At 43.7% G+C, this 14,920-nt stretch overlaps 1 protein-coding gene across 2 annotated transcripts in view; it reads left to right on the top strand.

Moving 5' to 3' along the window:
- LOC135565408 (fibronectin type III and SPRY domain-containing protein 2) overlaps positions 1–14,920 on the top strand; it is a 47,841-nt gene that overhangs the window by 19,913 nt on the left and 13,008 nt on the right. For both annotated transcript variants that reach the window (XM_065012417.1, XM_065012416.1), the window contains exons 8-11: positions 565–732; positions 1,917–2,051; positions 5,027–5,177; positions 6,382–6,515. In XM_065012417.1, the coding sequence (XP_064868489.1) occupies positions 565–732; positions 1,917–2,051; positions 5,027–5,177; positions 6,382–6,515 (588 nt within the window). The remainder of the gene's footprint in view (positions 1–564; positions 733–1,916; positions 2,052–5,026; positions 5,178–6,381; positions 6,516–14,920) is intronic.

Here is a 14,920-nt window from a genome sequence, read left to right as displayed (position 1 = left end):
ACCAGGGCCCTGTTTCCTATATACTGTTGACCAGGGCCCTGTTCCCTATATAGTGTTGACCAGGGCCCTGTTCCCTATATACTGTTGACCAGGGCCCTGTTTCCTATATACTGTTAACCAGGCCCTTTTCCCTATATAGTGTTGACCAGGGTCCTTAAGGATCTAGTCCAAGGTACTGCACTACAGTAGGGTGTCATTAGAACCAGTCTGTGACGTGTGTCTATCTTTGATTCACTTGGTGACTCACCTCAGACAGCTTTGTTTTGTTTCTCAGAATCTCTGATTCCACGGAAGGACACACATTTGAGAGAAGTTAAAAAAAAAAAAAAAATCCTGTAATAAAATAGTCTTAATGAAGTCCTTTGTGTTTAAAATTGTCTGTGGGGAGAGGCAGTGGAAATCAATGAAATAGAGACGTAGTTTTATGTCACAGTCACTTAGAAAAAGTGTCAAGACCATGAAATAAACCTCTGTGGAGGAAAATAAAACATCAATGCAGTACAAACTAATTGACATAAAGCTATTCCTCTCTCTCTGTAATGTCACGATCATGGTTCCTTCCAGCCCCATCTGCCCCGGTCATCAACCCCCAGGTGTCTAACTCGGCCACGCGGACGTCTCTGCGTGTGTGCTGGAGCCTGTTCTCAGACGACTCTGTGGAATACTACGAGCTCTACTACAGACCTGTCCTGGAGGACACGCCGGCTGTAGACAGCACCAAGGGGCCTGACGGTAGCAACTAGTACAACTTAGAATCAGGATGTAGAATCAGGACAGAGAATCAGAACGTAGAATCAGAATGTAGAATCAGAACATAGAATCAGAACGTAGAATCAGAATGTAGAATCAGAACATAGAATCAGGATGTAGAATCAGGACAGAGAATCTGAACTTAGAATCAGGACAGAGAATCAGAACATAGAATCAGAATGTAGAATCAGAATGTAGAATCAGAACATAGAATCAGAATGTAGAATCAGAACATAGAATCAGGATGTAGAATCAGGACAGAGAATCTGAACTTAGAATCAGGACAGAGAATCAGAACGTAGAATCAGAATGTAGAATCAGAACATAGAATCAGAATGTAGAATCAGAACATAGAATCAGAATGTAGAATTAGGACAGAGAATCTGAACTTAGAATCAGAACATAGAATCAGAATGTAGAATCAGAACATAGAATCAGGATGTAGAATCAGGACAGAGAATCTGAACTTAGAATCAGAACAGAGAATCAGAACGTAGAATCAGAATGTAGAATCAGAATGTAGAATCAGAATGTAGAATCAGAACATAGAATCAGAATGTAGAATTAGAATGTAGAATCAGAACATAGAATCAGAATGTAGAATTAGAATGTAGAATCAGGACAGAGAATCAGAATGTAGAATCAGAACGTAGAATTAGAATGTAGAATCAGAACAGAATCAGAATGTAGAATTAGAATGTAGAATCAGAACATAGAATCAGAATGTAGAATCAGGACAGAGAATCAGAATGTAGAATCAGAATGTAGAATCAGAATGTAGAATCAGGACAGAGAATCAGAGAATCAGAATGTAGAATCAGGACAGAGACAGACATTCCAGTTGAATATTGCATGAATATAGATTCAGAACATAACATAGAATCAGAACATAGAATATGAATATAGATTCAGAACAAAGACAGACATTCCAGTTGAATATTGCATGACATTATGGACCACCACAGAGATAATATATTGGGTGTACTATTTGGAATGTGCAATCTCTCTCTAAGAGGGTAAATTTAATCTAATTGAATCAACTATTCCCCTATGAGGGAGACTATGGTTACTTTACTTAAAACCAACAGGTATAAGGCTTTAATAAGGCTTTATAATGCATTGTTGTAATGTTGTAAATGATTGAAGTGAGTTTCTCTCCTCCTCAGTGTCTAATGTGAAGGTTAAGGAAACCCACTGTAGTGTAGGAGAGCTGCTGCCTAACGTGCAGTATGAGTTCTGGGTCACAGCTACCAATACGACAGGCATCAGCCCTGCCAGTGAGAAGGCTGTCTACGTGACAGGTAAAACCCTGGACCTGTTACAGGGAACACCACTTTCAAACTGACTAACAGTGGCTTTCAATAGGAATGTGTCAGTGGAAGAAACCTCTCACCTCTTTTTCCCGCTCTCTCTCTCTCTCTCTCCCTCACCTCTTTAATCCCCCTGCATCTCTCTCTCTCTCTCTCCCTACCTACCTCTTTAATCCCCCTGCATCTCTCTCTCTCCCTCCCTACCTCTTTAATCCCCCTGTATCTCCCTCTCTCTCTCCCTACCTCTTTAATCCCCCTGTATCTCCCTCTCTCTCACCCTCCCTCTTTAATCCCCCTGCATCTCTCTCTCCCTACCTCTTTAATCCCCCTGCATCTCCCTCTCTCACCCTCCCTCTTTAATCCCCCTGCATCTCTCTCCCTTTACCTCTTTAATCCCCCTGCATCTCTCTCCCTACCTCTTTAATCCCCCTGCATCTCCCCTCTCTCTCCCCCTACCTCTTTAATCCCCCTGCATCTCCCTCTCTCTCTCTCCCTACCTCTTTAATCCCCCTGCATCTCTCTCTCTCTCTCCCCACCTCTTTAATCCCCCTGCATCTCCCTCTCTCTCTCTCTACCTCTTTAATCCCCCTGCATCTCCCCCTCTCTCTCTCTCCCTACCTCTTTAATCCCCCTGCATCTCCCTCTCTCTCTCCCTACCTCTTTAATCCCCCTGCATCTCTCTCTCTCTCCCTCACCTCTTTAATCCCCCTGCATCTCCCTCTCTCCCCTCACCTCTTTAATCCCCCTGCATCTCCCTCTCTCTCTCTCTCCCTACCTCTTTAATCCCCCTGCGTCTCCCTCTCTCTACCTCTTTAATCCCCCTGCATCTCCCTCTCTCTCTCTCTCCCTACCTCTTTAATCCCCCTGCATCTCCCTCTCTCTCCCTACCTCTTTAATGCCCCTGCATCTCCTCTCTCACCCTCCCTCTTTAATCCCCCTGCATCTCTCTCCCTACCTCTTTAATCCCCCTGCATCTCTCTCTCTCTCTCCCTCACCTCTTTAATCCCCCTGCATCTCCCTCTCTCTCTCCCCACCTCTTTAATCCCCTGCATCTCCTCTCTCTCTCCCCACCTCTTTAATCCCCCTGCATCTCCTCTCTCTCTCTCTACCTCTTTAATCCCCCTGCATCTCTCTCTCTCTCCCTCACCTCTTTAATCCCCCTGCATCTCCCTCTCTCCCCTCACCTCTTTAATCCCCCTGCATCTCTCTCTCTCCCTACCTCTTTAATCCCCCTACATCTCTCTCTCTCCCTACCTCTTTAATCCCCCTGCATCTCTCTCTCTCTCCCTACCTCTTTAATCCCCCTGCATCTCTCTCTCTCCCTCCCTACCTCTTTAATCCCCCTGCATCTCTCTCTCTTTCTCTCTCACCTCTTTAATCCCCCTGCATCTCCCTCTCTCTCCCCACCTCTTTAATCCCCTGCATCTCTCTCTCTCTCTCCCTACCTCTTTAATCCCCCTGCATCTCTCTCTCTCTCTCTCCCTACCTCTTTAATCCCCCTGCATCTCTCTCTCTCTCTCTCTCTCTCTCCCTACCTCTTTAATCCCCCTGCATCTCTCTCTCTCTCTCTCTCCCCTACCTCTTTAATCCCCCTGCATCTCTCTCTCTCTCTCTCTCCCTACCTCTTTAATCCCCCTGCATCTCTCTCTCTCTCTCTCTCCCTACCTCTTTAATCCCCCTGCATCTCTCTCTCTCTCTCTCCCTACCTCTTTAATCCCCCTGCATCTCTCTCTCTCTCTCTCCCCTACCTCTTTAATCCCCCTGCATCTCTCTCTCTCTCTCTCTCCCTACCTCTTTAATCCCCCTGCATCTCTCTCTCTCTCCCTACCTCTTTAATCCCCCTGCATCTCTCTCTCTCTCTCTCCCTACCTCTTTAATCCCCTGCATCTCTCTCTCTCTCTCTCCCTACCTCTTTAATCCCCCTGCATCTCTCTCTCTCTCTCTCTCCCCTACCTCTTTAATCCCCCTGTATCTCTCTCTCTCTCTCCCCTACCTCTTTAATCCCCTGCATCTCTCTCTCCCTACCTCTTTAATCCCCCTGCATCTCTCTCTCTCTCTCTCCCCCTACCTCTTTAATCCCCCTGTATCTCCCTCTCTCCCTACCTCTCTAATCCCCCTGCATCTCTCTCCCTCCCCACCTCTTTAATCCCCCTGCATCTCCCTCTCACTCTCTCTCTCTCCCTCCCTCCCTCTTTAATCCCCCTGCATCTCACTCTCTCTCTCTCCCTCCCTCCCTATTTAATCCCCCTGCATCTCACTCTCTCTCTCTCTCTCTCTCTCCCTCCCTCCCTCTTTAATCCCCCTGCATCTCTCTCTCTCTCTCACCTCTTTAATCCCCCTGCATCTCCCTCTCTCTCTCACCTCTTTAATCCCCCTGCATCTCCGTCTCTCACCCTCCCTCTTTAATCCCCCTGCATCTCCCTCTCTCTCTCTCTCTCTCTCACCTCTTTAATCCCCCTGCATCTCTCTCTCTCTCCCTCCCTCTTTAATCCCCCTGCATCTCTCTCTCTCTCCCTCCCTACCTCTTTAATCCCCCTGCATCTCTCTCTCTCTCTCACCTCTTTAATCCCCCTGCATCTCTCTCTCTCTCTCACCTCTTTAATCCCCCTGCATCTCTCTCTCCCTCCCTCCCTCTTTAATCCCCCTGCATCTCTCTCTCTCTCTCACCTCTTTAATCCCCCTGCATCTCTCTCTCTCTCTCACCTCTTTAATCCCCCTGCATCTCTCTCTCTCCCTCCCTCTTTAATCCCCCTGCATCTCTCTCTCTCCCTCCCTACCTCTTTAATCCCCCTGTATCTCCCTCTCTCACCTCTTTTTCTCTCTCTCTCTCTCTCCCTACCTCTTTAATCCCCCTGTATCTCCCTCTCTCACCTCTTTTTCCCTCTCTCTCTCTCTCTCTCCCTCCCTACCTCTTTAATCCCCCTGTATCTCCCTCTCTCTCTCTCCCTCTTCTCCTCCCCCTCCAGTCCCATCTCCACCAGTCATCAGACAGAGGGAGTGTAGCAGTTGTCCGGAAGCCGCTCTGATTCGCTGGGAGTCAGGAAACACCAACCCAGTCGACTCCTACACCGTAGAGCTGATTGAGACAGGCACTGATGGACAGAGTGGGGTCACTGAGTAAGAAATACACACATGCACTCTCACACCCCCATTCACGCCCATACGCCTGCAAGCACACACATACGCACTCACACATAAACACACACACTGAAGTTTCAATATAAAATGCAAATTTGAATTCACATCCAATATTGACTAAACTGAAAAAAGTTGACATCAATTCTACTCCCCATTGGCTCTCTCTGCAGGTCTGTAATATGATTGGTTCTCCCTGCAGGTCTGTAATGTGATTGGTTCTCCCTGCAGGTCTGTAATGTGATTGGTCTCCCTGCAGGTCCGTAATGTGATTGGTTCTCCCTGCAGGTCCATCGTGGCTGTTCCTACCTGTGAGAGTCTGTAATGTGATTGGTTCTCCCTGCAGGTCCATCGTGGCTGTTCCTACCTGTGAGAGTCTGTAATGTGATTGGTTCTCCCTGCAGGTCCATCGTGGCTGTTCATACCTGTGAGAGTCTGTAATGTGATTGGTTCTCCCTGCAGGTTTGTAATGTGATTGGTTCTCCCTGCAGGTCTGTAATGTGATTGGTTCTCCCTGCAGGTCTGTAATGTGATTGGTCTCCCTGCAGGTCCGTAATGTGATTGGTTCTCCCTGCAGGTCCATCGTGGCTGTTCCTACCTGTGAGAGTCTGTAATGTGATTGGTTCTCCCTGCAGGTCCATCGTGGCTGTTCCTACCTGTGAGAGTCTGTAATGTGATTGGTTCTCCCTGCAGGTCCATCGTGGCTGTTCATACCTGTGAGAGTCTGTAATGTGATTGGTTCTCCCTGCAGGTTTGTAATGTGATTGGTTCTCCCTGCAGGTCTGTAATGTGATTGGTTCTCCCTGCAGGTCTGTAATGTGATTGGTTCTCCCTGCAGGTCTGTAATGTGATTGGTTCTCCCTGCAGGTCTGTAATGTGATTGGTTCTCCCTGCAGGTCCATCGTGGCTGTTCCTACCTGTGAGAGTCTGTAATGTGATTGGTTCTCCCTGCAGGTCTGTAATGTGATTGGTTCTCCCTGCAGGTCCATCGTGGCTGTTCCTACCTGTGAGAGTCTGTAATGTGATTGGTTCTCCCTGCAGGTCCATCGTGGCTGTTCATACCTGTGAGAGTCTGTAATGTGATTGGTTCTCCCTGCAGGTCCATCGTGGCTGTTCCTACCTGTGAGAGTCTGTAATGTGATTGGTTCTCCCTGCAGGTCTGTAATGTGATTGGTTCTCCCTGCAGATCCATCGTGGCTGTTCCTACCTGTGAGAGTCTGATCCAGCTGGAGTCAGGAAGACAGTACCTCATCTACGTCCGAGCTGTCAACATCGGAGGACCCAGTGACAGGAGCCAGGCTTTTACTGTCTCTACTACAGGTGAGAGGAGACCCCCATGTCCTGATACTGTAGTATGTTTAGTTCAGTGGTTTACTGTCTCTACTACAGGTGAGAGGAGAGACCATGTCCTGATACTGTAGTATGTTTAGTTCAGTGTTTTACTGTCTCTACTACAGGTGAGAGGAGACCCCCATGTCCTGATACTGTAGTATGTTTAGTTTAGTGTTTTACTGTCTCTACTACAGGTGAGAGGAGAGACCATGTCCTGATACTGTAGTATGTTTAGTTCAGTGTTTTACTGTCTCTACTACAGGTGAGAGGAGAGACCATGTCCTGATACTGTAGTATGTTTAGTTCAGTGTCTTACTGTCTCTACTACAGGTGAGAGGAGAGACCATGTCCTGATACTGTAGTATGTTTAGTTCAGTGTTTTACTGTCTCTACTACAGGTGAGAGGACAGACCATGTCCTGATACTGTAGTATGTTTAGTTCAGTGTTTTACTGTCTCTACTACAGGTGAGAGGAGAGACCATGTCCTGATACTGTAGTATGTTTAGTTCAGTGTTTTACTGTCTCTACTACAGGTGAGAGGAGAGACCATGTCCTGATACTGTAGTATGTTTAGTTCAGTGTTTTACTGTCTCTACTACAGGTGAGAGGAGACCCCCATGTCCTGATACTGTAGTATGTTTAGTTCAGTGTTTTACTGTCTCTACTACAGGTGAGAGGAGAGACCATGTCCTGATACTGTAGTATGTTTAGTTCAGTGCATTACTGTCTCTACTACAGGTGAGAGGAGAGACCATGTCCTGATACTGTAGTATGTTTAGTTCAGTGTCTTACCGTCTCTACTACAGGTGAGAGGAGAGACCCCCATGTCCTGATACTGTAGTATGTTTAGTTCAGTGTTTTACTGTCTCTACTACAGGTGAGAGGAGAGACCATGTCCTGATACTGTAGTATGTTTAGTTCAGTGTTTTACTGTCTCTACTACAGGTGAGAGGAGAGACCATGTCCTGATACTGTAGTATGTTTAGTTCAGTGTCTTACTGTCTCTACTACAGGTGAGAGGAGAGACCATGTCCTGATACTGTAGTATGTTTAGTTCAGTGTTTTACTGTCTCTACTACAGGTGAGAGGAGAGACCATGTCCTGATACTGTAGTATGTTTAGTTCAGTGTTTTACTGTCTCTACTACAGGTGAGAGGAGAGACCATGTCCTGATACTGTAGTATGTTTAGTTCAGTGTTTTACTGTCTCTACTACAGGTGAGAGGAGAGACCATGTCCTGATACTGTAGTATGTTTAGTTCAGTGTTTTACTGTCTCTACTACAGGTGAGAGGAGAGACCCCCATGTCCTGATACGGTAGTATGTTTAGTTCAGTGTCTTACTGTCTCTACTACAGGTGAGAGGAGAGACCATGTCCTGATACTGTAGTATGTTTAGTTCAGTGTTTTACTGTCTCTACTACAGGTGAGAGGAGAGACCATGTTTAGTTCAGTGCATTACTGTCTCTACTACAGGTGAGAGGAGAGACCATGTCCTGATACTGTAGTATGTTTAGTTCAGTGTTTTACTGTCTCTACTACAGGTGAGAGGAGAGACCATGTCCTGATACTGTAGTATGTTTAGTTCAGTGTTTTACTGTCTCTACTACAGGTGAGAGGAGAGACCATGTCCTGATACTGTAGTATGTTTAGTTCAGTGTTTTACTGTCTCTACTACAGGTGAGAGGAGAGACCATGTCCTGATACTGTAGTATGTTTAGTTCAGTGTTTTACTGTCTCTACTACAGGTGAGAGGAGAGACCATGTCCTGATACTGTAGTATGTTTAGTTCAGTGTTTTACTGTCTCTACTACAGGTGAGAGGAGAGACCATGTCCTGATACTGTAGTATGTTTAGTTCAGTGTTTTACTGTCTCTACTACAGGTGAGAGGACACCCCCATGTCCTGATACTGTAGTATGTTTAGTTCAGTGTTTTATTGTCTCTACTACAGGTGAGAGGAGAGACCCCCATGTCCTGATACTGTAGTATGTTTAGTTGTTCAGTGTTTTACTGTCTCTACTACAGGTGAGAGGAGAGACCATGTCCTGATACTGTAGTATGTTTAGTTCAGTGCATTACTGTCTCTACTACAGGTGAGAGGAGAGACCATGTCCTGATACTGTAGTATGTTTAGTTCAGTGTTTTACTGTCTCTACTACAGGTGAGAGGAGAGACCATGTCCTGATACTGTAGTATGTTTAGTTCAGTGTTTTACTGTCTCTACTACAGGTGAGAGGAGAGACCATGTCCTGATACTGTAGTATGTTTAGTTCAGTGTTTTACTGTCTCTACTACAGGTGAGAGGAGAGACCATGTCCTGATACTGTAGTATGTTTAGTTCAGTGTCTTACTGTCTCTACTACAGGTGAGAGGAGAGACCATGTCCTGATACTGTAGTATGTTTAGTTCAGTGTCTTACTGTCTCTACTACAGGTGAGAGGAGAGACCATGTCCTGATACTGTCGTATGTTTAGTTCAGTGTTTTACTGTCTCTACTACAGGTGAGAGGAGAGACCATGTCCTGATACTGTAGTATGTTTAGTTCAGTGTTTTACTGTCTCTACTACAGGTACAGGTGAGAGGAGAGACCATGTCCTGATACTGTAGTATGTTTAGTTCAGTGTTTTACTGTCTCTACTACAGGTGAGAGGAGAGACCATGTCCTGATACTGTAGTATGTTTAGTTCAGTGTTTTACTGTCTCTACTACAGGTGAGAGGAGAGACCATGTCCTGATACTGTAGTATGTTTAGTTGATGTTGTTCACTGTCAAATATTATTCTGTCTCATAGCACCTTTATAGTTGTCAAGGCCAGACAGTGAGGTTGTTACTGTGTGTTTTATAGTTGTCAAGACCAGACAGTGAGGTTGTTACTGTGTGTTTTATAGTTGTCAAGACCAGACAGTGAGGTTGTTACTGTGTGTGTTTTATAGTTGTCAAGACCAGACAGTGAGGTTGTTACTGTGTGTGTTTTATAGTTGTCAAGACCAGACAGTGAGGTTGTTACTGTGTGTGTTTTATAGTTGTCAAGACCAGACAGTGAGGTTGTTACTGTGTGTGTTTTATAGTTGTCAAGGCCAGACAGTGAGGTTGTTACTGTGTGTTTTATAGTTGTCAAGACCAGACAGTGAGGTTGTTACTGTGTGTTTTATAGTTGTCAAGACCAGACAGTGAGGTTGTTACTGTGTGTTTTATAGTTGTCAAGACCAGACAGTGACTGTGTGGTTGTTACAGTGAGGTTGTGTGTGTTTTATAGTTGTCAGGCCAGACAGTGAGGTTGTTACTGTGTGTTTTATAGTTGTCAAGACCAGACAGTGAGGTTGTTACTGTGTGTTTTATAGTTGTCAAGACCAGACAGTGAGGTTGTTACTGTGTGTTTTATAGTTGTCAAGACCAGACAGTGAGGTTGTTACTGTGTGTTTTATAGTTGTTCAGACAGTGAGGTTGTTACTGTGTGTTTTATAGTTGTCAAGACCAGACAGTGAGGTTGTTACTGTGTGTTTTATAGTTGTCAAGACCAGACAGTGAGGTTGTTACTGTGTGTTTTATAGTTGTCAAGACCAGACAGTGAGGTTGTTACTGTGTGTTTTATAGTTGTTCAGACAGTGAGGTTGTTACTGTGTGTTTTATAGTTGTCAAGACCAGACAGTGAGGTTGTTACTGTGTGTTTTATAGTTGTTCAGACAGTGAGGTTGTTACTGTGTGTTTTATAGTTGTCAAGGCCAGACAGTGAGGTTGTTACTGTGTGTTTTATAGTTGTCAAGGCCAGACAGTGAGGTTGTTACTGTGTGTTTTATAGTTGTCAAGACCAGACAGTGAGGTTGTTACTGTGTGTTTTATAGTTGTCAAGACCAGACAGTGAGGTTGTTACTGTGTGTTTTATAGTTGTCAAGACCAGACAGTGAGGTTGTTACTGTGTGTTTTATAGTTGTCAAGACCAGACAGTGAGGTTGTTACTGTGTGTTTTATAGTTGTTCAGACAGTGAGGTTGTTACTGTGTGTTTTATAGTTGTCAGGTTGTTACTGTGTGTTTTATACCAGACAGTGAGGTTGTTACTGTGTGTTTTATAGTTGTCAAGGCCAGACAGTGAGGTTGTTACTGTGTGTTTTATAGTTGTCAAGACCAGACAGTGAGGTTGTTACTGTGTGTTTTATAGTTTGTCAAGTTGCCAGACAGTGAGGTTGTTACTGTGTGTTTTATAGTTGTCAAGACCAGACAGTGAGGTTGTTACTGTGTGTGTTTTATAGTTGTCAAGACCAGACAGTGAGGTTGTTACTGTGTGTTTTATAGTTGTCAAGACCAGACAGTGAGGTTGTTACTGTGTGTTTTATAGTTGTCAAGACCAGACAGTGAGGTTGTTACTGTGTGTTTTATAGTTGTCAAGGCCAGACAGTTGTTAGGTTGTTACTGTGTGTTTTATAGTTGTCAAGACCAGACAGTGAGGTTGTTACTGTGTGTTTTATAGTTGTCAAGACCAGACAGTGAGGTTGTTACTGTGTGTTTTATAGTTGTCAAGACCAGACAGTGAGGTTGTTACTGTGTGTTTTATAGTTGTCAAGACCAGACAGTGAGGTTGTTACTGTGTGTTTTATAGTTGTTCAGACAGTGAGGTTGTTACTGTGTGTTTTATACTGTGTGTTTTATGAGTTGTCAGAAGTGAGGTTGTTACTGTGTGTTTTATAGTTGTCAAGGCCAGACAGTGAGGTTGTTACTGTGTGTTTTATAGTTGTCAAGACCAGACAGTGAGGTTGTTACTGTGTGTTTTATAGTTGTCAAGACCAGACAGTGAGGTTGTTACTGTGTGTTTTATAGTTGTCAAGACCAGACAGTGAGGTTGTTACTGTGTGTTTTATAGTTGTTCAGACAGTGAGGTTGTTACTGTGTGTTTTATAGTTGTCAAGACCAGACAGTGAGGTTGTTACTGTGTGTTTTATAGTTGTCAAGACCAGACAGTGAGGTTGTTACTGTGTGTTTTATAGTTGTCAAGACCAGACAGTGAGGTTGTTACTGTGTGTTTTATAGTTGTCAAGGCCAGACAGTGAGGTTGTTACTGTGTGTTTTATAGTTGTCAAGGCCAGACAGTGAGGTTGTTACTGTGTGTTTTATAGTTGTCAAGACCAGACAGTGAGGTTGTTACTGTGTGTTTTATAGTTGTCAAGGCCAGACAGTGAGGTTGTTACTGTGTGTTTTATAGTGTGTTTTATAGTTGTGTTTTATAGTTGTCAAGACCAGACAGTGAGGTTTTTGTTACTGTGTGTTTTATAGTTGTCAAGACCAGACAGTGAGGTTGTTACTGTGTGTTTTATAGTTGTCAAGACCAGACAGTGAGGTTGTTACTGTGTGTTTTATAGTTGTCAAGACCAGACAGTGAGGTTGTTACTGTGTGTTTTATAGTTGTCAAGACCAGACAGTGAGGTTGTTAGTTTTATAGTTGTCAAGGCCAGACAGTGAGGTTGTTACTGTGTGTTTTATAGTTGTCAAGACCAGACAGTGAGGTTGTTACTGTGTGTTTTATAGTTGTCAAGACCAGACAGTGAGGTTGTTACTGTGTGTTTTATAGTTGTCAAGACCAGACAGTGAGGTTGTTACTGTGTGTTTTATAGTTGTCAAGGCCAGACAGTGAGGTTGTTACTGTGTGTTTTATAGTTGTCAAGACCAGACAGTGAGGTTGTTACTGTGTGTTTTATAGTTGTCAAGGCCAGACAGTGAGGTTGTTACTGTGTGTTTTATAGTTGTCAAGACCAACAGTGAGGTTGTTACTGTGTGTTTTATAGTTGTCAAGGCCAGACAGTGAGGTTGTTACTGTGTGTTTTATAGTTGTCAAGACCAGACAGTGAGGTTGTTACTGTGTGTTTTATAGTTGTCAAGGCCAGACAGTGAGGTTGTTACTGTGTGTTTTACCAGACAGTAGTTGTTACTGTGTGTTTTATAGACCAGACAGTGAGGTTGTTACTGTGTGTGAGGTTTTACTGTGTGTTTTAGTAGTCAAGACCAGACAGTGAGGTTGTTACTGTGTGTTTTTTATAGTTGTTCTGTGTGTTTTATAGAGGCCAGACAGTGAGGTTGTTACTGTGTGTTTTTATAGTTGTCAAGACCAGACAGTGAGGTTGTTACTGTGTGTTTTATAGTTGTCAAGGCCAGACAGTGAGGTTGTTACTGTGTGTTTTATAGTTGTCAAGACCAGACAGTGAGGTTGTTACTGTGTGTTTTATAGTTGTCAAGACCAGACAGTGAGGTTGTTACTGTGTGTTTTATAGTTGTCAAGACCAGACAGTGAGGTTGTTACTGTGTGTTTTATAGTTGTCAAGGCCAGACAGTGAGGTTGTTACTGTGTGTTTTATAGTTGTCAAGGCCAGACAGTGAGGTTGTTACTGTGTGTTTTATAGTTGTCAAGGCCAGACAGTGAGGTTGTTACTGTGTGTTTTATAGTTGTCAAGGCCAGACAGTGAGGTTGTCAAGGCCAGACAGTGAGGTTGTGTGTTTTTATAGTTGTCAAGGCCAGACAGTGAGGTTGTTACTGTGTGTTTTATAGTTGTCAAGACCAGACAGTGAGGTTGTTACTGTGTGTTTTATAGTTGTCAAGGCCAGACAGTGAGGTTGTTACTGTGTGTTTTATAGTTGTCAAGACCAGACAGTGAGGTTGTTACTGTGTGTTTTATAGTTGTCAAGGCCAGACAGTGAGGTTGTTACTGTGTGTTTTATAGTTGTCAAGACCAGACAGTGAGGTTGTTACTGTGTGTTTTATAGTTGTCAAGGCCAGACAGTGAGGTTGTTACTGTGTGTTTTATAGTTGTCAAGACCAGACAGTGAGGTTGTTACTGTGTGTTTTATAGTTGTCAAGGCCAGACAGTGAGGTTGTTACTGTGTTTTGTTTTATAGTTGTCATAGGCCAGACAGTGAGGTTGTTACTGTGTGTTTTATAGTTGTCAAGTTGCCAGACAGTGAGGTTGTTACTGTGTGTTTTATAGTTGTCAAGGCCAGACAGTGAGGTTGTTACTGTGTGTTTTATAGTTGTCAAGGCCAGACAGTGAGGTTGTTACTGTGTGTTTTATAGTTGTCAAGGCCAGACAGTGAGGTTGTTACTGTGTGTTTTATAGTTGTTACTGTGTGTTTTAAGTTGCCAGACAGTGAGGTTGTTACTGTGTGTTTTATAGTTGTCAAGACCAGACAGTGAGGTTGTTACTGTGTGTTTTATAGTTGTTTCAAGTCAAGGCCAGACAGTGAGGTTGTTACTGTGTGTTTTATAGTTGTCAAGACCAGACAGTGAGGTTGTTACTGTGTGTTTTATAGTTGTCAAGTTGGCCAGACAGTGAGGTTGTTACTGTGTGTTTTATAGTTGTCAAGACCAGACAGTGAGGTTGTTACTGTGTGTTTTATAGTTGTCAAGACCAGACAGTGAGGTTGTTACTGTGTGTTTTATAGTTGTCAAGACCAGACAGTGAGGTTGTTACTGTGTGTTTTATAGTTGTTTTAAGTTGTCAAGACCAGACAGTGAGGTTGTTACTGTGTGTTTTAGGTTGTTAGTTGTTTCAAGTTGTCAAGACCAGACAGTGAGGTTGTTACTGTGTGTTTTATAGTTGTCAAGACCAGACAGTGAGGTTGTTACTGTTGTGTGTTTTATAGTTTTTAAGTCAAGACCAGACAGTGAGGTTGTTACTGTGTGTTTTATAGTTGTCAAGACCAGACAGTGAGGTTGTTACTGTGTGTTTTATAGTTGTCAAGGCCAGACAGTGAGGTTGTTACTGTGTGTTTTATAGTTGTCAAGACCAGACAGTGAGGTTGTTACTGTGTGTTTTATAGTTGTCAAGGCCAGACAGTGAGGTTGTTACTGTGTGTTTTATAGTTGTCAAGGCCAGACAGTGAGGTTGTTACTGTGTGTTTTATAGTTGTCAAGACCAGACAGTGAGGTTGTTACTGTGTGTTTTATAGTTGTCAAGACCAGACAGTGAGGTTGTTACTGTGTGTTTTATAGTTGTCAAGGCCAGACAGTGAGGTTGTTACTGTGTGTTTTATAGTTGTCAAGACCAGACAGTGACTGTGTGGTTGTTACTGTTACTGTGTTTTATAGTTGTCAAGGCCAGACAGTGAGGTTGTTACTGTGTGTTTTATAGTTGTCAAGACCAGACAGTGAGGTTGTTACTGTGTGTTTTATAGTTGTCAAGGCCAGACAGTGAGGTTGTTACTGTGTGTTTTATAGTTGTCAAGGCCAGACAGTGAGGTTGTTACTGTGTGTTTTATAGTTGTCAAGGCCAGACAGTGAGGTTGTTACTGTGTGTTTTATAGTTGTCAAGGCCAGACAGTGAGGTTGTTACTGTGTGTTTTATAGTTGTCAAGGCCAGACAGTGAGGTTGTTACTGTGTGTTTTATAGTTGTCAAGACCAGACAGTGAGG

Source organism: Oncorhynchus nerka, linkage group LG27, assembly GCF_034236695.1.
Source record: "Oncorhynchus nerka isolate Pitt River linkage group LG27, Oner_Uvic_2.0, whole genome shotgun sequence".
Lineage (NCBI taxonomy): Eukaryota > Metazoa > Chordata > Actinopteri > Salmoniformes > Salmonidae > Oncorhynchus > Oncorhynchus nerka.
This window is presented reverse-complemented; position numbering and strand designations above follow the sequence as displayed.